Raw genomic sequence first — 23,142 nt, forward strand, 5'->3', positions numbered from 1 at the left:
GAGACACAAATGACGACCGGGACACCGGGACATAGGAAATATAAATGCCGACCGGGACACTCAAAGAGAAAGCGACCGGGACATAAGGAATGTTCGATTAGCAATCACCATCAACAAAGCACCGGGACACAAATGACGACCGGGACACAGGGAATATAAATGACGACCAGGACACTCAAAGAGAAATTACAGACCGGGACACCGGAACACAAATGACGACCAGGACAAAAATGACGACCGGGACACTGCGACACAGGGAATTTAAATGACGACCGCGACACTCAAAGAGAAATTACAGACTGTGACACCGGGACACAAATGACGACCGGGACACAGGGAAACAACTACAACGGGACGCCGAGGGGCACAGGGGGATATATAAATGACAACAGGGACACAGGGAATGTTTGATTAGCAATCACCATCAACAAAGCTCAAGGGCAATCATTAGAATAATGAGGTATAGATCTGAATACAGATTGTTTTTCCCATGGACAGTTATATGTTGCATGTTCAAGAGTTGGTGAACCTGACAATCTATTTATATGCACAGACAATGGGACAGCCAAGAATGTTGTACATTTGCAAGTTTTACGTAGTTAAATATATATATATATATATATATATATATATATATATATATATATATATATATATATATATATTCACAGGTGGGACACAGGGACACAACTACAATGGCGCGTAACTAATATGGTGCATAACGACTTGCGCGCGCGGGGGGGCTTGGGGGGCCGCGAAGCGCCCCCTCCAACTAGGTGTTGGGGTGGCGCGAAGCGCCACCCCAACAGCTAGTATTTTATATTACCTTCATTATCGAAACTTGAAATAGGTGAAATAGCCAAGGCAAGTTAAATCTCTCGAGAAAGGCTGTATCCAGGATTTTTTTTTCGGGGGACGGGTGAGGGGTTGCAAAAAGATTTTGTTCAGGGGGAGGTTTAAAAAAAGTTAAAAAAACACAAACGAAATATTAATTTTTATTACGTTTTTACGAGTCGGAAAGACATTGGGTGGGGAGAAGGGTTAAATCACTTGGATACAGCCTTTCTCTCAAGTAATGGATGTGAACATAGAAAATATTGAAAAATTTGTATTAGGAACAAATACATGGAGATATTTTTGAATAGCATAGTTTAGTATCCAAACTGAGCTTTTTGGGACATATAGACTACGTATCTTAAAAAACATCATTTATGAGTTCACCGACTTTCGCCAACAGTTGATAAAAAAAATTCTATGAAGGTTGGCACAAATTTTGAATTCGGTGCACAACTTAAAAACATGGTTATGACAAAGACTTATCCCCAAGTTTTGATGATAACGTGAAAAAAAAATAGTAGACATCAGAAGGTCATGCAAAAGACTGAAATAAAAAGGTTGAAGACAACTAAAAGTCTACTTTGATTTGGATCCAGCCTGAAGCTTCCTGAAAATAAATAATTCTTCGTTTTTTCCAAACTTTCTTTTGTGATATGATAGTTCGGACAATATTACAATGAAACAAACCGTCTAGTTAAAAAAAAAAAAAGAAAAAAAAACTAACAAAAGTGCACTTTATGACAGTTTGGCTACCACGATTCTCTTATCTTTGGCCAAACACGAAGTATATAAAAAAGATATCCATAAACACAATTAGTTTTCTTCATTAGAATATCAAACAGTTCGTGGTAACGAACTGTAGTAAGGAGAGACCCAGCTCAATAGTAACCGAAACTCTAAAGAAAGGAATTTTGATACCAATAGTTACATCTAAAGAACCAAATTTCAATGCTGATTTAAAATGTATATGTTTCACCAAGTTCAGTCTTACCCACCAAAAGATACGAGCCTGAGAAAATTTGCCTTACTTTAGAGAATATGGAGAAACAACCCCTAAAAGTCATAGACCATCAGATTCAGCGTATCAGAGAACCCTGTTGTAAAAGTTTCAGCTCCTATCTACAAAAACGTGGAATTTTGTATTTTTTGCCAGAAGACCGATCACTGGTGCGTGTTTATTTGTTTTTCTTTTTGTTTTTGTTTTTATTCGTGTTTATTTGTTTGTTTGTTTGTTTTTCCTTTTTCCCATGGGTGATTGCATTGACCCAGTGGTCCTTGAATATTGCGAGAGGGCTCATTCTGACTAAAATTAAAAGTTCTAGTGCCCTTTTTAAGTGACAAAAAAAATTAGGATACCTAGGCTCCCTCTCATGCTCATTTTTTTCCAAAGTCCATGGATAAAAATTTTGACATAGCCATTTTATTCAGTATAGTCGAAGAATATGTTTTTTAGGACGACTTAATCCACCACAGTCCTGCTGGGGAGGGGCTGCAAGTTAAAAACTTTGACCATTGTTTACATATAGTAATGGTTATTATGGACTGTAGAGACGTTTTCAGGGGGACCGTTTCGCATTAGGGTGGAAGTGGGCCGGAAGAAGCGGCTACGTGGGAGGATCTTTCCATGGAGAAATTTATCATAAGCAAAGAGAATTTCCATGAAGGGGGCGCAAGATTTTCTAGCATTATTAAAAAAAACACATAACGAAAAAAAATCACCTCGAAGTAATGAGTGGCATTAAAAATTAAACCGAGCATAAAATATTATGTATATAACGTCTCCTCCACAATACCTGGATCTTTACGCTAAAGTACTTTTAGTAATTTCAACTCTTATTCTGCGGCCTTTGTGATTCAGGGATCATTCTTAAAGATTTGGGATAAAATTCCAGCTTTAGTGTAAAGAGCGAGGTATTGACGAGGGGGAGAAACTCCTCATATATGCAATAAAAATACACAAATATAGAAGTTCGTTATGTAAGTTAATTCGTAACGTACACATGTTTATTACTAACTAAAACTTTTGTACAAAAAAATCTAGTTTTTTTTAAGCAACCATAAATTGGAGGGCAGCGAGGCCTTCTCCACGCCCCTTTTTTTAATTAAAATCATCCGATCAAAACTGTGAGAAAGCCAATTCGCAAAAAAAAATAATATCAAAATTTCGTTTTAACTATTCATGTGTGGTGAGCCAAAATCAAAACATGTATTAATTCAAAAACGTTCAGAAACCATAGAAAAAAAAACAGTTTTTTAACAGCAAGTAAGGAGCGATATTAAAATTTAAAACGAACAGAAATTACTCCGTATATGAAAGAGGTTGTGCCTTCCACAACGCCTCACTCTTTACGCTAAAGTTTTTTTTTTATTGTTTTAAAAAGTACAGTTGTGGCAGAGTCAAACTTTAGCGTAAAAGGCGAGGCGCTGTGGAGGGGACAACCTCTTTCATATACGGAGTAATTTTTGTTCGTTTTAAGTTTGAATGTCGCTCCTTACTTGCAATTAAAAAACTTGTTTTTTATAATTTTTATGATTAACTTAGGATATTTTAGGTATTACTAGATGAAGTTGGTTATTTCGCTTCTCAAAGAAAAATTTACAGGTTTCTCATTTATCAGTTTCCCTCGCATTTTGAAAGTAAAACACGATATAAAAAGCTATCTTGTTAAGCAATCTTGTTAAGAGCAGACCACGGTCCATAATAATCGGAAGTTTAAAAAAAATACGAAAGAAAAACTGCCTAATTAAAAAAAATCGTCATTTGAAGTTGTTGATTCAGGAATAATGACTATTATTTCGATTAATCTTAATAGTAAAAATTTATTGCGAAAACAAATTTAAGGAATTATTTAAAAAAAAGCCTGAAACCCTAAGAAAATAGTGTCGATTCAAAATGAAAAGCGCAGCGCTTGGATTACCATGGTCAGAAACCCCATACGAGAGAATTAAAGTCCGCCATCCATGACACAAAGGAAAATCCCAACAATTGGAGAAATATTATTTTTTGGCTACTCCCCAACACAAAATTTGAAGTCCTCTTGCCCTCCCATACTACTCGAAATTTTCAACTTGTGTCTTATACGCATTTGTCTTTAGATTTATATTTACGTCTCCTCTGCCGTCTATGCAGACCCCCACGCAGTTTGAAGTCCACGCGACCTCCGAACATCTCTTTTAACTCGATGTCTCATGCTGTCCTCGAGATATTGCGGATACCCCATTTTGTTGAACCTGGGTAAATGTAGTAAATTTTTATATATATATCGCGATTTCACCGTGAATAGTTTCTAGTCCCACAGGGGATTTTAAGATTCAAAACGTTTTGGTAAATTTGCGACAGAGTATATTTAGTCCTTCTCTGCCTTCTATCCAAAGTTAAATTCATGACTCATAAGGGCTTAGAGCAGATAAATTCTAAACCTGGCAATACAGCGTTAGTTAATTTACCTCGCTACCTAGCGGTGAATAAATTATAAGTCTCAAAGCAGCTCTTGGTCCTATATGTTTGAGATAACAAGAGACAAAACATATATTCTTGACACCCAAGATAAAACTTGTTTCCCTGCTCCTTCCTTCTCCAGCACTATCTTAAAGTTTCAATTCCATCCCCTCAGCCGTTCCCGAGACATTACGAATATGATACTTCGTTTATAAAACCAGATCCCCATAGTCTCTTTTGATTTAGTTCAACCCTCTCCCCCAAGTCATAGATCAAGGTTCACTCATCCCCTCACTTTCACCACTACGTGAGTCTTTCAATATCATGCCTCAATTTATTTCCAAATATTGCTTATACGCCATTTTGATAACCAAGCAATGTATTGTGACTTCTGATTTGCACCGCTAAGTCCCATGTGGGTTTATAATGCGAAAGAATTTTGGTGGGCCAGGGGTAAAAAATAGCCCCTACTCGCTTCCTACAACGCAAAATTTGCATTCCAGTCTCGGGACCCCATCCTCCCCCTTCCTTCCACAACAAAATGCCTGAAAGTTTCAACTTGGTCCCAAGCCGTTCCAGGGATATTCAAATATGCTATTTCAATGATCTGGATGCACATAGCATCTTTCGACTTGCCTCTATCTCCTCCTCAAACTAAAAATTTGATTCCACTAGACCCCTCCACCAAAACTCCTTGAAATTTTCAACTCAAACCTCCAAGCCATTTTCAGTATATCACAATCAATTTAGGAACTCGACTGCACATAAAGTCTTTTCATTTTCTTAGGTGTGTGTGTTGTTTCAGAGTACACGTCCTTGGGAAACTTTGGGAATCTTGGTCTAGAGAACAATCCCCGAAAGCTCCTAGCCGGAGCCGTTCCTAGGGTTGGAGGTGCCTGGGGAAAAATGAATTACAGAACCTCCTCACGACTAGAATATAAACAAAAAAAGTCGAATCAAAGTGAAAAATTGAGTCAAAGTGCTCAACTCCCAGCTGTGGTGCCCCCAAGCTTTGGTACGAAGGGCAACTGCCCTAGTTGCCCCACCCCTACGAACGCCTCTGCTCCTAGCTGATTGAAACATCAAGAACGACAGCGGCAACATTCTCCATTAAAATCTATCTATCAACATTGGTTATCTCTCATAATTTAGAACCATTTCCCTAAGGACTATGGGGAAGATGTCTGCGCTGGAGTCATACTTATTAGGCCTTTCGACGTTTCAGAACAAAATGTCTGAAAATTCTGATCAAATAGCAGGGGTGGCATAGGAAGGTCAGGTAGTAGAAAAGAGAATAAGAGGGAGACAGATTGCCCTCTATTAAACTTTTCCACTTAAAGAAGGCAAGAAAACTTTCAAATCGTAACAAAATGAGCCCTCTCAAGATTTCGCACAATCACACCTTCTATAGTAAGCAGCTGGGACAAGTTCTTTGACCCTTTACTACGCCTTTATTGGAGCCCTTTTTTTTGGGGGGGGGGCATTAATTTTTCGCTATTATCTTCTGCATTGGGATCCCCTTAGCCTAAGGAACTAAGATTACGAATTTCATTTCCACTGAAAAAGGGTTTTTTGGCTTCTTTTAAACCTCCTTTTTTTTAAAGGGGGCTTCCAGTAACATTTTTCTTTGTACTTTAAGTTTCCATTGTCTCAAAAACTTACTGCTGTATGTTCAAAACTGGTCTGAGATAAAAGTTCGTGTGTAGTTCCCGGGCCTCTGCTCACCTTCTGCAACAAATCGTTAGCTCCTTCTAACTAAGAGAACGTTCCTGTAAAAAAATTCTGATTAAAAGACATGATGGTTAGGGCAAGGAAGTGCTAGATGGCAAAAAGGAAATGGGAGCTGGGCTAGTGCCCTTTAATAGCTTTACCCCTTAAAAAGGTTTTTAGAACTTTCAATTTCCGATCAAATGAGCTCAAAGTTGTCTAAGATAAAAATTTATGTGCGGTTCCTGGGCCTCTGTTCACCTTTTGCAACAAACAATTTGATTCTTCTAACAAAGAGAACGTCCGGGGAAAATTTCTAGCCAATTGGAAACCCAACATCGAACTAGTTCCTCCTCCTTTTTTATTATCAAGCTCATGATTGATTCGTAATTTGCAAGTGCCTCTTCCCCCAGGGTTTTGACTATCTTTTCATTTCTGGCGGAATATTCGACTATTTGGACCGAAATAGTACTGCTAAATTCTGATTGAAAGACTTATTAGCTACGGGAAGGAAGTGCTAGGTAGCGGGAAGGAAATGGTAGCTAGGCAAGTGCCTTTTAAAGCTTCACCCTTCAGAAAGGGCTCTAAACTTTTAATTTCCGATCAAATAAGCCTCTTCTAAAGTTTCTGCAACCAACACTCCAATACAAAATGGTCGAAAAAAACCAAATACATTGAAAGCATGTAGCTCATTACTTAGGCAGCGATACAGTCCCGTCTCTGACATTTGAACAAGTGGTGGTTCACTCAAAAGTAGTCACGGGATTCCAGATTCAATAGATACACCTGAGGCTCTAAAGATTTCCCATGAATACGAGCGCCATGAATACGATATATTGCATATATTCCTGATGAAATAAAATCTTCATGCCTGCTAATCCTTATTTGCATATTACAGCTGGTACATAAATAACATATATTCAACCTTCATTGAATAAGAGGAATGACCACATAAGTAAACTTGCATATTTGAGATCAAATGGAATGGTAAAATTCACGTAATCAGAGAAATAACCGCTTAAGTAAACCGTTTTATTTGAATTCAAATGAACTAATAAAATTTATGATATAGTATTAAACTTTACTTGACCGCATATACTAGCATATGCATAGCGTAACTGCTTGTATCAGCATAACCATCGGAACGATTGCTTATAAAACACTTTTTATAGAGGAAAATCATCGTCATCCATGTCCCATCTACAAGGACCCCCAATGCCTCTCCCTTTCTTTTGAACATAGAATTGTTTTGAACTTTTTTGAATTTTTCACTTTTTGTACCTTAATCAGATGTATTTTAAGGGTGTGTGCTCTTATTTCTGAAAACAAAGACCTTAGTCTCTTATATGCTTAAATATTTTACAATAAAATGATGTGTATTTTAACTATGTACATTCTTTTTTTTGAAGAATAAACCCCGAAGTTTTTATCAAATGACCAAATATTATTAATAAAATCAAATGTATTTTAATCGTATGTGTTCTTATTTCTGAATTTCAAAACCCAAGTGTTTTTTTAATGTTCCAATATTTCTAATAAAATAAGATGTATTTTAACCGTGTGCATTCATTATAGGAAAATTAAAGCCCAAGTTTCTTATATGATCAAATAATATTAAAAAATGTGATGAATTGTAACCGGTGTTTTCTTATTTCTGAAAACTAAAACCTTAGTTTCTTAAATGATCAAATATTCTTAATAAAATTAGATGTATTTTATACATGTATTTTCTTGTTTTTGAAATCTATAACCAAAATTTCCTAAACGACCAAACGTGCATAATAAAATCAGATGTATTTTCACCGTGTGAGTTCTTTTTTATGAAAAGTAAAACCTTAGTTTCAAAAATTTTCAAATATCTTTAATAAATCAGATGTTTCTCAACCGTGTACATTCATTTTTATGAAAAATAAAACCTTAGTTTCTTGAATGACAAGTGTTTTAATAAAACCAGATTTATTATAACCGTGTATTCTCTTGTTTCTGAAACATAAAACCCAAGTTTTTTGAATGCACAAATGATCAAATATTATTAATTAAGATGTACTAAAGTAAGATGTATTTTAACTATGTTCCTTATTCTTATGAAAACTATAAACCAAAGTTTCCTAAATGCTCAAGAATTATTAATAAAATAAGATGTATTTTAATCATGAGTTTTCTTATTTCTGAAAATAACCCGAACTCCTAAAATGATCAAGTATTATTAATAAAAATCTGATACATTTTAAACGTATTTGCTCTTATTTCTGAGAACTAAAACCCAAGTTTCTTATATAGCCAAATATTTTTGAATAAAATATGATGAATTTTAATCATATTTGATCTTTTTTACGAAAAATAAACTCCAAGTTCCTCAAACTATCAAATATTATTGATAAAATCAGATGCAGTTTAATCGTATGTGTTCTTATTTCTGAAAAGTAAAACCCAAGTTTCTTAAATGGTCAAATATTATTAATAAAAATCACATGTATTTTGGCCGTATATGTTCATATTTTCTGAATCTAAAATCCGAGTTTCTTAAATGATCAAATATTATTAATGAGAATTGAATTTATTTTATACGTGTGTATTCTTATTTCTGAAAACTACAACGCAATTTTCTTGAATGTTGAAATCTTTTTAATGAAATAAGAGGTTTTTTAACAGTTTGGATTCCTGTTTGTGGAAACTAAACCTTGGTTTCTTAAATGTTCAGATTTTCAATAAAATCATAAGTATTTTAACCGTATGCGTTCAAATTTCTGAAAACTAAAGCCCAAGTTTCATAAATGCTCAAGTAATTTTGATAAAATCAGATGTATTTCAACGGTGTGTGTTCGCATTTCTGCGAACACACACTTATCTTAAATGATAAGTTTTGACACGTATCAAAACTTAAACCCAAGTATCTTAAATGATCAAACATTATCAACAAAATCTGATGTACTTTAACTATGTACGTTTTTACTTCCGAAAACAAAAACCTTAGATTCTTAAATGCTCAAATATTTTCGTTAAAATCAAATGTGCTTTAACCGCATGTGTTGCTTTTTATGAAAGCTAAAATCTTAGTTTCTTAAATGATCAATGATTTTCAATAGAATCAAATATGTTTTAACCGTATGCGTTCCTTTTTATGAAAACTGACCCCCAAGTTTCTCAATGAATTAAATATTATTAATGAATCATATTTTAAACTTGTGTGTTGTTATTTCTGAAAACTAAAGCCCAAGTGACTTAAATGCTCAAACATTTCTAAAAAACGATTTATTTTAACCGTGTGTGTTTCTTTTCATGAAAACTAAACCCCAAGTTCCTTAAATGATCATATACTTTTAATTAAAATCAAATGCATTTTTTTCGAGTGTATTCTTATATCTGAAAACTAAAATGCAAGTTTCTCAAATCATCAAATACGTTTAAGAAAATAAGATTTTTTTACCATGTGTATTCCTTTTTATCAAAACTGAAACCTTAGTTCCTTAAAAGATCGAGTATTTTTTATAATATCAGATGTTTTTTAACCGTGTGTTTTCCAATTTATGAAATCTAAAACCCAAATTTCTTAAATGCTCAAATATATTAATTGAAAGATATATTTTAACCGTTTGCGTTCTTTTTTGCAACCTAAACCCTAAATTTTTTAAATGATCAAAAATTATTAATAAAGTCGGATGTATTTTAACCGTCTGTGTTCTTATTTCTGAAACCAAACCAAGTTTCTCAAAGGATCAAATATTATTGACAAAACAAGATGTATTTTAACCATGCGCGTTTCTTTTCATGAAAAGTAAACCCCAAGTCTCTTAAATGATCATATATTATCAATGAAAATCACATGTATTATATCTCTGAGTATTCTTATTTCTGAAAACTTAAACGCAAGTTTCTTGAATGTTCTAATATTTTTAATAAAATTGATGTATTTTAACAGTGTGCAATCTTTTTATGAAAACTAAAACCCAAGTTTCTTAAGTGATCAAATATTATTAATGATATCCGAAGAATTTAAACTCTTGCTCAGTCAATGACATGTCAATGGGATTTTTAAAAAGCAAGAGGTACATCAACAAGATTTTTTTCAGTGATCTTTTTTCTGGGAAATTTCTAGCTGACAACCCATCGTTTCCTTGAATTTCATGGATTGTTTCTGAGATTTTCTTGACCTGGTTTGCATCATTTTGATGACAGTCCTATCAGATTGACATCTTTTCTAAGCATACTGTCGATGAAATAACAAAATGAGTCGGAGCAGACCCCTGACAATCTAAAAAGCTTTATTAACAATAATTGAACAGTGATTAGATTGTCAACATGCCTAGCGAAAAAAATTACGATAAGTATTATAATATATCAAAAAGTTTAACTTTTGGTCAGGATTCTTCCAAAGAAGAGCAAAAAAGTTACTTCAGTTGTGAATGTCTATTTTTCCAAATAGAGAAATGCTCAACTTCTGTTCTGCGTTTATTCAAACTATAATTGATTTTTAAGCTATAAAACAATTTATTTGGATTTCCATTATTATTTAGGAATGAGAAAACGAAAGTCGTATATGTATGTTGGTTATTATTTTTTCTTTGTTAAAGGTGAATAGATTATTTTTGTGTATTAGTTCGTTTGTAATACAGCAGTGAGAGAATCAATTTAAAATGATCAATTTGGGTGAAAAAACAAAAATCCTGTAAAGTCTTGCTACTTTGGATTTTTTTCAAAGCTTGAGACACTTTTTGCCCCCAAAGACATAGTTATAAGGTTTTTCGACCACGGTGAATAAAATGGCTATCTCAGAATTTTGATCCGGTGACTTTGGGAAAATATTTGGCGTTGGAGGGGGCCTAGGTTCCCTCCAATTTTTTGGTCACTTAAAAAGGGCACTAGAACTTCTCATTTCCGTTAGATTGAGCCCAAGTGTCTCATTGAGTTACAGCCCAACTGTTGTCATCTATCCCACTATAGTTATAGATGACAGCTGCAGAAGGTTAAAATAAATCTTGATTTATTAAAAAATTTTACCATTTATAAAACTAGCGTTTAAGTTTTAAGAAATAAGGGTACACACGGATAAAATGCATTGGAGATTCATTAATAATATAGGATAATTTCAGAAACTTGGAATTTAGTTTTCATGAAAAGAAACGCAAACGATAAAAGTGCTTCTTGTTTTATCCATAATATTTGATCATTTTAGAAACTTTTGGTTTGTTTTCAAAAATAAGAAAACTTACCGTTAAAACACCTCTGATTTTATTAATATTATTTGATCATTTAAGAAACTTAGTCTTAGGTTTCATAAAAAGAACGCACACGGTAAAAATATATCTTTTTTATTTAAAATATTTGAGCATTTAAGGAATTTGGGTCTTAGATTTCAGGAAGAAGAAAACACACGGTTAAAATAATCTGATTTTATTTAAAGTATTTGATCATTTAAGAAACTAAGGTTTTAGTTTTCATAAAAAAGCAATGCACACGGTTAAAAACTATCTCATTTTATTAAAAATATATGGTCATTTAAGAAACTTGATTTTTAGCTTTCAGAAACAAGAATACACACGGATAAGATACATTAGATTTTTATTAGCTTCCAGAAATAAGAATAAACAGGGATAAGATACATTAGATTTTTATTGATAGCATTTGATCATTTGAGGAACTTTGGGTTTAGTTTTCATGAAAAGAAACGCACACTGATAAAATAAATCTTGTTTTCTTAGAAATATTTCAGCATTTAAGAAACTTGGGGCTTAGTTCTCTGAAATAAAAACAGAAACGGTTAGAATACATCTGATTTTATTAATAATATTTGATCACATAACAAACTTGGGTTTTCGGTTTTCATAAAAAGAAGGCGCACGGTTAAAACACATCCTATTTGATTAAGAATATTTAAAAATTGAAGAAACTTGGGTTTTAGATTCTGAAATAAGAACACATACGGTAAAATAAAATCTGATTTTATTAATAATATTTGATTATCTGAGAAACTTGGAGTTTAGTTTTCATAAGAAAAATAGTGCAAACGGTTCAAACATATCTTATTCTATTAAAAACATTTTAACATTAAGAAACTTAGGCTTTAGTTTTCAGAAATAAGGACACGCACATTTAAAATACACCTGATTTGTTAAAAATATTTGATCAATTAAGAAAATTGATTTTTGGTTGTTATAAGAAAAAGTGCACACGGTTAAAACACATCTGATTTCATTAATAATATTTAATCATTTAAGTTACTTAGGTTTCAGTTTTCATAAAAAAGAACACATGTAGTTTAAATTCATTTGATTCTATTAAAAATCATTGATGATTTAAGAAAAAAGCTTATGGTTTTGACAAAAAACAATGAATACAGCTAAACTACATTTGATTTTATTGAAAATATTTGATTGTTTAAGAAACTAAGGTTTTAGTTTTCAGAAATATGAACACACATGGTTAAAATAAATCTGATTTTATAAAAATATTTGATCATTTAATAAACTAAGGTTTTAGTTTCCATAAAAAGGAATACACACGGTTAAAAAACATCTTGTTTTATTAAAAATGTTCATTTAACAAAAAAGTGGGTTTAATTAAAAAAGGGAGGCAAACAGTTGGGAAGGGGCATTTGGTGCCCTTGGAAGTGGGACATGGATGACCACAAGTTTCCTCTAAAAAAGTGTTGATATAATCAATCATTCCCATGATTATTCTAAAACAAGTGGTTACACTATGCATATATTAATATATGTGGTCATATAAAGTTCATTACTATATCATAAATTCAATTATTCCAAAGAAATTCAAACCATTTGATTTCAAATAAACCGCTTTACTTAAGTGGTCATTCCTCTTATTCAGTGAAGGGGGAATATATGTTAATCATGTACCGTGTGTAATATCCAAATGAGGTTCAGTGTATATGCAAATTTTGTTCCATCAGGAATACATACAAATGTGCCGGCTGTAATATGCAAATGAGCGCTCGTATTCATAAGAAATCTTTAGAGCCTTAGGTGTTTCTGTTGGATCTGGAACCCCATCACTACTCTCAACTCTCATTCAAATGAGCTTTCATTCAAATATCACCGAATTACTTAATCGTTGAAAACTGATTTTCATATTATTTCTATTAGTAATACCTTCTGCCAGTGGTACTGAATTGAGATTGTAGGAGTTGCCGAAATCTAACTGAATTACTTTCTAATACTTCAAGTTTCGTGCTAGATTAGGATCTTTAGATTACATGTCTTAAGATTGAATTATCTTTTATCATGATGCCACCTATTATTTTTTTCAGACATAAGAACTGAGAGTCATATCCCAGAAGTGGAACTGATCAGTCTTTTAGAAGAACAATTGCCCCAGTACAAATTGAGAGCTGATACTCTGACTGACTTCGCAGGTAGTCTAATGCTGATAATATTTCTTGGTGCGTCATACTAAAACGACTGAGGGGTGCAGGGGGCTACTTATCTCCCGAAACTCCTATGAAGACCAAAAAGTAAATGTCAGTAAATACCAAAAGTAATTTGAAATTTCTATAAGAGTAATTTTGACTAAAATATTGCACTAATTCCTGCCATATAATATACGATATATATTTTTTGAAATAATATTAATCAAATATTTAAGATATTTTTGATAATTCCTCATGCTAGATTGATAAAGTTTGCGTTACATTTCGAAAATAGTGTGCGAAAGCGATACCTGGGTTTATTCCACCAAGCTTGTATTTCTTTGAGTTCCGCTTCTGTCTTTGAGAGAAAAGACTGGCTTAAGCAGGAAAACAAGCAGGAAACAGTTTTCAGTTAAAGTAAGGTTAACATTTAAAAGCGCCTAAAACGTGTTACAATTCCCTGGACCCAAGGGAGGATCCATGGGGGTGGCTTATGGGCACTTCCTCCCCCCAGAAGGTAAAACTTGCACTAATCATAGGTTTGGAGGGGCAAAAAATACTGGTGAGGGAGGCATGTGTCCCCTAGAACCACTCCCTGGATCCAACCCGTGGTCCAGGGAATTGTAACAGTCTTATTGTTAAAATCTTTTTATTTGTGATTTCGGTTGAATTTGTCATCTAACTTTATGCTTTTAATACCACATATACAATCAATGGATCATACAATCACGTATACAATCATATGTCACATATAGTCATACATCATATCGAAGCATATGCCGAATATAATTGCTAAACTTTCATAGATTTCTCATGGTTGAAGAAATTTGAGATAAATTTCGGAACAAAGAACGATACAATTTTTTCTAAAGCTAGTCAATCGCCTCTAATGAGCTGACAAACATACGTAACAGCAGTTAACCGTTTAGAGTGTTTCCAGTAGCTTTATCATAATAGTGCAGAAAAGTTTGACTCTGCCAATAAACTAACTACGTCCTGATTCCGCACTATAACAATTTACATCCTTGTAATTCAACGCAAGTTGGATGCAACGACAAGTTGGACGTGCAAAGAGGGTATATGGTCCCTCCGCTTTCCCTCTCTCCCTGTCAACATATTAACGGAAATATTAGCATTTTATATCTCGTTTGAATCAGAATCACGCAAAAACTTTCATATTTATGAAATGAGAACCTTAATACGAGTGTCCTTTGGCCCCTCTACCCCTTATCCAATTTTTAGCGAAAATATAAGCCTTTGACAGCTTGTTTAAGCTAGGATCATTTGAAAACTTCGACCAGTATCATAGTGGTTTATCATAGTGGTCCCCCCCCCGACCTAACCCAACCAGTTTTATTGCATAAAGACGGGCAAGTTGCATCTGGCTTGAGATGGAATCGTGCGGCGATTTTTAATCTATATTATTGGAGGCATAGAATGGGTTCGTAACTCCTCCAGTCGTCTGTCTCTTGTTTCTCTGTCCCTCTCACAACCAACTTTTAAACAAAGGTGTAGGCATATTGCACAATGCTTTAACTGGAATCACGCAAGGATTTTCAGTTATCATGATTAGAGAACCAAAAGGGGTCATAGCCTCCCCTTCGTTTTAAAATCAGATGTTTTGCACATAGGCAGGCGTTTTCAACAAAGGTGAATTTGGGCAAAATTTCAATATTTTCAATGCTTGAATATTTCCTTTGATCCAATCTTGGGCTGTATATCCTTTTCTAATCAATAGATTAACGACGCTTCTTGACTACAGTCCTTGTCTCAGCGCTGTGACAGCTGGGATTGAATCCCGGGCAAAGTATGGCTAAGTAGAAATCAATTCACAGTGTAACCATGGGCATTTTTTATTTCTATCCAAGCCCTGTTCGGATGTGAGTTTAGTATTTGACTGTAAATTAATCCCAGTAGAAAAATTATCTGTAGGGGGGGGGGCTGCTGGACGAAGAATATTTTACTGCTGAATTCCAAACACGTAAAATTGAATAAGTTTAAAACCCATAAGAAACACTAGAAAATGTGTATAGTTTTATAAACGGATGAATCACCCTAAGAAAAGGTTGAACACTTGAAAGATGAAAGCTCTTCCGCCTAATATCAAACAATTTTTCTCGACATCAACTTTTAGAGCGTAATCAGTGTTTTGATATAATCTCCATCTTCCACGAAAAATATCTAACTAAATAAATGCACTGAAAACACTTATCGCAGTGTTTATTTATAAAATTTAGAATTCGTCGAAACAAGAAATTTTTTCTGAACGGGGTAGGGGTGCGGAAATTTTCACTTTTTAGGAATGTTTCATAATATTTTTAAGTATTCCAAAATTTTCCACGGAGAGGCAGCTGCTGAAGTACACTGAAAACAACTTCATTTGTAATTTTTTTCTCACTTTTTGTGAGAACCAATCCCTCTTAAAAGAGTTTTTTTGTGAGAGCCAATCCCTCTTAAATGAGGTGGCTAACAGTCGCCACCCCTTGATGTAGTCCCTGCTGGTAGGAGTAGCAAAGATGAAGTCACAAGATTAAACAAAAACAAAATTAAAAAATATATGCTACTTTTGAACTTTATACCGTTTGTTTAACGAGATAAAAAAGTTATTTTGTGATTATTAGTTAGAGATAAAGGCAGGCGTAATATAAGCAGTAAATACACTTGTGTCAGAAACTCTTACATCGTGTGATAATTTTTCGGTATATGTTTTCTTGGTGGCTGAATGCCGAGGATTACGTCCCACAAAGGATTTTAATTTCAAAATTAAATGCAAAAAGAATATTTAGGTAGGCGATCTCAAGTTATACTAAATTGCATTCCCACTTAATCAGTGTCGACGAAACCTTTTATCCTAGAGATATCCTGGGATCTTTTTTAGAGAGTTTTACTTTCCATCAAACGTACTAGTCGGGATCCAAATAGTGACGGCGCTTACTCATTTATGCTTGGCATAAATTTTTGTCTTCTGGCAGAACTCAGGGACAGAGGGGGGGGGGACGACCAGTGCAAACTATGTAAATGTTCAAAACAGGTGGCCATGAAAGCGGAGTCAACGCACTAGTGTTGACTTAGTAAACAGCGAAGTGATTTTCCATTGATTATTTTTGTTCCTCGGTCACTTCGTATGGGAAGGGTGATTGTAGGAACTAGGACTACCAAGACATCAGTATCCCCTATCAATGCGCTAAATATACCTCCTTAAATTAATTATGAGCTTTTTGAAGAGGCTGTATTGCTTCATTCTAAAAGGGACAGTGATACAAACTTTGAAAGAAGGTCATTAAACAAGAAATTGAACGTTCTACTGCCGTCTTAAGGGCTAAAAGTGATTGAAGAATGACCCTTTCTCGACCATCAATTTTCCTGGGGATCTCTGTACTCTCCTTCCATGGTATCGGACTGACATTTTGAGATAACATTTTTATTCAAAATGTACAAAGGTTTAATAACAAATAATATACAAAATAAGTAACAAACAAAAGCCTAATTTTTCTATATTCAAAATTTAACTGCAGAGATGATGTAACGATAAATAGTCATAAACTCTTTAAAAATGCATTTTCATGTAATGACTAAAAAATAATATTTAGCTTGATAAAACTTACGGACAACACCAGTAAACATATACCTTCAATAAAAAGCCAAACATGCTTCCTTAGATTAAATATTAAGTTAAAAACTTTGACTTTGACTCGAATTTATTTAACATAATAAACAAAAACATAAACTCTTACAGATATAAATCACTCTGCTAGGGAAAAAATTAAATTTTTGCTAACGCGTAGCGATTACCTACATAAACATTTATAGAGGCATTCGAAACTAATAAATTAAATTCAAAAATGGCCCTATATAAGCATTCTTAGAAGCATCCTAAATTATCTAATTTAAAAAAAAGAGTAACAACCATCATCCAAATACAACTCCATCCACCATTATCCCTTCAGCCCACTCCTTCCCCAAGCTCTATGATCCACTCACCCCCTCCCTCCAAAAAGAAATAATTCTCCAACAAATGCTCTCTTAATCTATTTTTAAACTGTGGTGGTGTTTAACCGCCCTAACATAAACAGGAGGCGATACAGAAAGGCCAAGATACTTCAAAGTAAAACCAGATCTCACGCGACATTCAATCTCCACAGCCAATTTATCACAGTTTCTTGTATCATTGTCAAGAATAGAAACCTCTGAAACGGTAAAACTCATTAAAAGTTTCTGAGACTAGTTTATGCACACAATTATACGCAAACATTGCCACTTAATAGTCCCTTTTCTGTCCAAAATTGTGTAGCCTTAGAGACTTAAAGCATGCACTTGTGTCTTTCACATGTTTACGTACTCCCCAGTTATTCTTGCTGCTTTATTTTGAAGAATTTACCCACGCTTGTAATTAGTATAAAAGTTGCTAGTCGATACTACACATCCATATGATGTACACGGGTAAATTATTGAGAAATATATCGGTCGAAGAGTATGTTCCTGCAGAATATTCTTCAGTCTTCTGAGAATGCTAACTCTACGTGTAATTTTGGCTGAAATAATGTGGCTATGATGCGTCCACGAAATATTAGATTCAATTTGGAAGTCAAGGTACCCGAGTGACTTTACTTGTACAACAGGATTTTCATACAATAGGACTTTACCACTTACATCAATAAAATCACCCCCTTTACAGAATGTCATTAAAAGGTCTTCTTTACATTTGCGCATGGCAAACTTAAACTTGCAAACACCTCCAGTCTTTGAGAGTGTTATTAGCTTTTGCTATTAAATCATCAAATGATTTCGCAAATACTGTTGGCGCAGTGTCATCCGCATAGAAAGTAAAACGTGCATCCCGCAGATAAAAGCTCATTACGTACACGTAAACTAGATAAAATAAAGGGCCCAGCGCAAAGCCTTGAGGCATACCACACTTCACAGGGAAAGACGATGAGACTACATCATTGAAAACAACTTTAAGGAAATGCCGTAGAGATAGCTCTCAGTCCATCTTAGACAAACTCCATTTATTCCAAGACTTCTTATTCGATGAAGCAACACTTGGTAGTCAACCGTGTCAAATGCTTTTCTAATGTCAAACCGATTTCTTATTTCTATTAAATAAAAAAAACTAGTTTTTTAAACTGAAAGTAAGGAGCGATATTAAAACTTAAAACGAACAGAAATTACAGTATATGAAATGGGTTGTCCCCTCCGCAATCCCTTGCTCTTTACGCTAAAGTTTTTAATTGTTTTAAAAAGTAGAATTGTGGCAAAGAATCAAACTTTAGCGTAAAGAGCAAGGGATTGCGGAGGGGGCAACCCATTTCATATACGGAGTAATTTCTGTTCGTTTTAAATTTTAATACCGCTCCTTACTTTCAGTTTAAAAAACTAGTTTTTTTATTTAATTTCTGAACGTTTTTGAATTAATGCATTTTTGATTTTGGCTCTCCGCACATTAATTATTAAAATGAAATTTGCATATTAATTTTTTTTGGCTAAACGACTTTCTCTTACTTTTGATCAGACGATTTTGAGAAATAAGGGGTGGGGAAGGAGGCCTAGTTGCCCTCCAATTTTTCGGTTACTTAAAGAGGCAACTAGAACTTTTAATTTTTAACGAACGTTTTTATTAGTAAAAAGTATACGTAATTTAAGAATTAACTTACGTAACAAACTTTTATGCTCTTATATTCTTTATTATGTATATGAGGGGGTTTGTCCCCTCGTTAGTACCTCGCCTTTTACACTAAATCTTAAGTTTTGTCCCAATTCTTTAAGAATGACCCCTGAATCAGAAAGGCCGTGGAATAAATAGTTGAAATTACTTAAAATACTTTAGCATAAAGAGCAAGGTATTTATCTCCTCCTAAATACCTTGCTCTTTATGCTAAAGTATTTTTAGAACCTTTCATATGCGCAATAATCTCTGTTCGTTTTAAGTTTTAATGCTACTCCTTACTTTCAGTTGAAAAACTTTTTCGTTTTTATTTTTTCATTTTTTTTTATAGTAATGCTAGAAAATCCCGCGCCCTTTTCATTGAATTTCTGTTCCCCCATGACATATTCCTCCAAGAGAAGATCCTCCCACATAGCCCCCTCTCCTCAACCCCACCCCAAACCAAAAAAATCTCCCTGAAAACGTACGTACACTTCCCAATAACCATTACTTTATGTAAACACTGGACAAAGTTTGTAACTTGCAGCCCCTCCCCCAGGGACGGTGGGGGAGTGAGTCATTCCAAAGACATAGTTAATATGGTTTTCGACTATACGGAACAAAATGGCTATCTCAAAATTTGGATCCGTTGACTTTGGGAAAAAAATGAGCGTGGGAGGGGGCCTAGGTGCCCTCCAATTTTTTTGGTCACTTAAAAAGGGCACTAGAACTTTTCATTTCCGTTAGAATGAGCCCTCTTGCGAGATTCTAGGACCGCTTGGTCGATACGATGACCCCTGGGAAAAAAAAAAAAAAACAGATAAACACGCACCCATGATCTGTCTTCTGGCAAAAGATACGAAATTCCACATTTTTGTAGATAGGAGCTTGAAATTTTTGTTATAGGGTTCTCTTATACGCTGAATGCGATGGTGTGATTTTTGTTCAGATTCTATGACTTTTAGGGGGTGTTTCCCCCTATTTTCTAAAATAAGGCAAATTTTCTCAGGCTCGTAACTTTTGATAACAAAAATTAAATTTGATGAAACTTATATATTTAGAATCAGCATGAAAATTCGATTCTTTTGATGTATCTTTTAGCATCAAAATTCCGTTTTTTAGAGTTTAGAGTTGCTTGATTTGGTAAATTACCTCCTCTGACATCTATGGTTTTTGGGGAAGAAGCTTCTATAATTTAACTCTTACTGGACACGTTTTGTCATAAATCGGGTTGATGACTTCTATCAGGCAATCCGGGGCTTTAGTTGGGCTTCTTTCTTTTCAAACAATTGACTCCCGTCTATTGCACTCGCTTCCTCTGAAAACATTAGTAGCTTCTCTTTTTTCGTCTGCCGAAGTTTCAGTTTTTTTTTTCTTGACTCGTTTAACACCACAACAATTAGTAGCTGACAGTGGAAGATGATCAGAACCAGGAAACATGATCACATCAGAAAAACTTCGACTCAAATCAATTGAACGAACAAATATATTGTGAATAATCTTTGTAGATTGATTCGTGATACTCGCTGGAATATGCACAAGTGGATATAAATCATTTGTATCATAAAATTTAAGAAATCACCGCTAGATAGATCCAATAAATTAAAATTAAATTCCCCATCCTTATACGACTAACACCATTTGGCCTTGATCAAGGATATCATTAAATCCATAAGTAAACTCATCCAAGGGAGCAATAGGAGGCTAATTAAAAAACACCATACCAATTAAAAAATATTTTTGGTTATTAAATTTAATATCTATTGAAAAAATTTCCACTTTAACTTTTCTCCGAAAACAGGATTTTCGAAAACAGGGCTGCTTAAAGCAGAATCAAAAGAAACTATAATAATATTTAGTTTCTAATGAATTCTAATAATATTAGAATTCAGAGCTTGGTTATTAAATTTAATATCTATTGAAAAAATTTCCACTTTAACTTCTCTCCATACACTAAGATCATCTTATACCACTCCACATCCGATCCTTCGCCAAAAACGCAATACCATCTCGGCCTATTATACATTAAACTAATACATCAATCTTCCAACTTCTAATCAAATGAGCCCCGTCCGAACCAAACTTTATGCGACCATCCGTTCCATGAAAACCTTATATGCCCGGGGCATAACTTACAATCCTTGCCCCTGGGCTCTGGAGGGTTGTGTCCGCCCTGAAGACTTTGCTATATGATCTTTGGACCATTACGAGTAAAATGGCTATTTCACAATTTGGTAAATAGCGACGAGGGCCATACTGCCATTCCATATCAAACAAACACAACTTAGAAACAATAGGGAAATTTTCTCAAGACAGTGGAATTCAATTCAGTGAATATTTCGACCCTTTGTCCAAGGGCCGTCTTCAGCACAACACCAAATAAATAAATAAATATATATATATATATATATATATATATATATATATATATATATATATATATATATATATATATATATATATATATATATATATATATATATATATATATATATATATATATATATATATATATATATATATATATATATATATATATATATATATATATATATATATATATATATATATATATATATATATATATATATATATATATATATATATATATATATATATATATATATATATATATATATATATATATATATATATACCAACACCAAAAACAAGAAGAACAATAGGGAAATTTTTAAGACAGTGGGAAACAAATTAGAACGAATATTTCGACCCTATGTCCAAGGGCCGTCCTCAGCAATACAAATAAGAAAAAACAACTTAGAAGAGGATAAAATCAATAAAACTAAAATGAACAGTTTTTCAAAACAGTCCCAGCATCCTTACCTCAGCGAAGTTCAACCAGGACTGATAAATAAATTGTTATGAAACGAGGCAATTCATTGAAATGAAAGTAAATTATTTAAAAACACATTTTAATGCCAGCCGAGCTTTTTTCGCTTCTGATCTTATAGGTCTATTTGTGACAGGTTCTGTGTAAACATCTATTGGTTTTTTATAATATTTCGCCAGGTCATTTTTAATTAATTTTGTGTGTAGAGCATTCAGTGAATATTCTCCTAAATCCCTATTTAAGGAAATATTATTATTAATCTTAAGTCTGATTTCAATTGCTTCTTGAACTACTTGATTTATGCCTAGATCATTGTTAATAATGGCGGATTCTTCAAAAAGTATTTTGTGGCTAGGATTTTCGAAAACAGGGCTGCTTAAAGCAGAATCAATAGAAACTATAATAATATTTAGTTTCTAATGAATTATAATAATATTAGAATTCAGAGCTTGGTTATTAAATTTAATATCTATTGAAAAAATTTCCACTTTAACTTCTCTCCATACACTAAGATCATCTTATACCACTCCACATCCGATCCTTCGCCAAAAACGCAATACCATCTCGGCCTATTGAAGTAAGATTTTTGACATGTAGGTAGGTTGTACCCTGGAAATGAATGAAGAGGAAGGGACTGATTTACAGAGAAAATCGTTTCACATAGGCCTACAACATCAAACTGGGAAGAAAAATCATCTAGTAACCGGAGTATATCTAGGTAACTTGATGTCCCAAGAACATAAACACAGACATTGGTAAAAAAAAAAAAAAAAAAATACAGACATTGATCAAAAAGAAATTTTTTGACTGTAAATAAGAAGCAAGATTAAAATTTAAAACAGAAGAAATTATTCTGTATATGAGGAGGGTACCCCACCCAGCACTTCGGTCGCTACGTTAACGTTTTTAGGGCTTTAAAAAGGCTTTTTATTCTAATCCAACGGGACTTTCGTTGCAGAAGCTCTTTCTAAAGAGTTAGAACAAAAAGTCAAGCTTTAACGTAAAGACCAAGGGGCTGAGGAGGAGGCAGTTCTCCTTATATAGCGAAAAAATTGTTCTATTTTAGTTTTAATATTGCTCCTTACTTTCAGTTGATTGAATCTCTATCTCTATCTCTTAAAAGTTAGTTTCGAATCGTATTTCAAATTATGCCTAAGCCAAACCAAGATATGATAGGGGCTACTGGCCCCATAAATCTCTAATTCCTTGTTGTTGAATTTTATACATCAATAATTGCAAATTGATTGTTAGCTTCCCGCTTTTTCAGTTTTTGTCCTTACAGATGAAAATTCTGCGTGACT

General features: G+C 33.8%; 1 protein-coding gene across 6 annotated transcripts in view; it reads left to right on the plus strand.

The window, feature by feature from the left end:
• Positions 1-23,142, plus strand: part of LOC136033896 (trafficking kinesin-binding protein milt-like) — a 143,891-nt gene that overhangs the window by 8,765 nt on the left and 111,984 nt on the right. For 5 of the 6 annotated variants that reach the window (XM_065714886.1, XM_065714887.1, XM_065714884.1 and 2 more), the window contains exon 2: positions 13,248-13,352. In XM_065714886.1, coding sequence (XP_065570958.1) covers positions 13,248-13,352 — 105 coding nt within the window. Of the gene's footprint in view, positions 1-13,247; positions 13,353-16,006; positions 16,133-23,142 lie in introns of those variants that run through there. The other variant, XM_065714888.1, reaches the window with a different exon arrangement.

This window comes from Artemia franciscana, chromosome 12 (genome assembly GCF_032884065.1).
Source record: "Artemia franciscana chromosome 12, ASM3288406v1, whole genome shotgun sequence".
In the NCBI taxonomy this organism is placed as follows: domain Eukaryota; kingdom Metazoa; phylum Arthropoda; class Branchiopoda; order Anostraca; family Artemiidae; genus Artemia; species Artemia franciscana.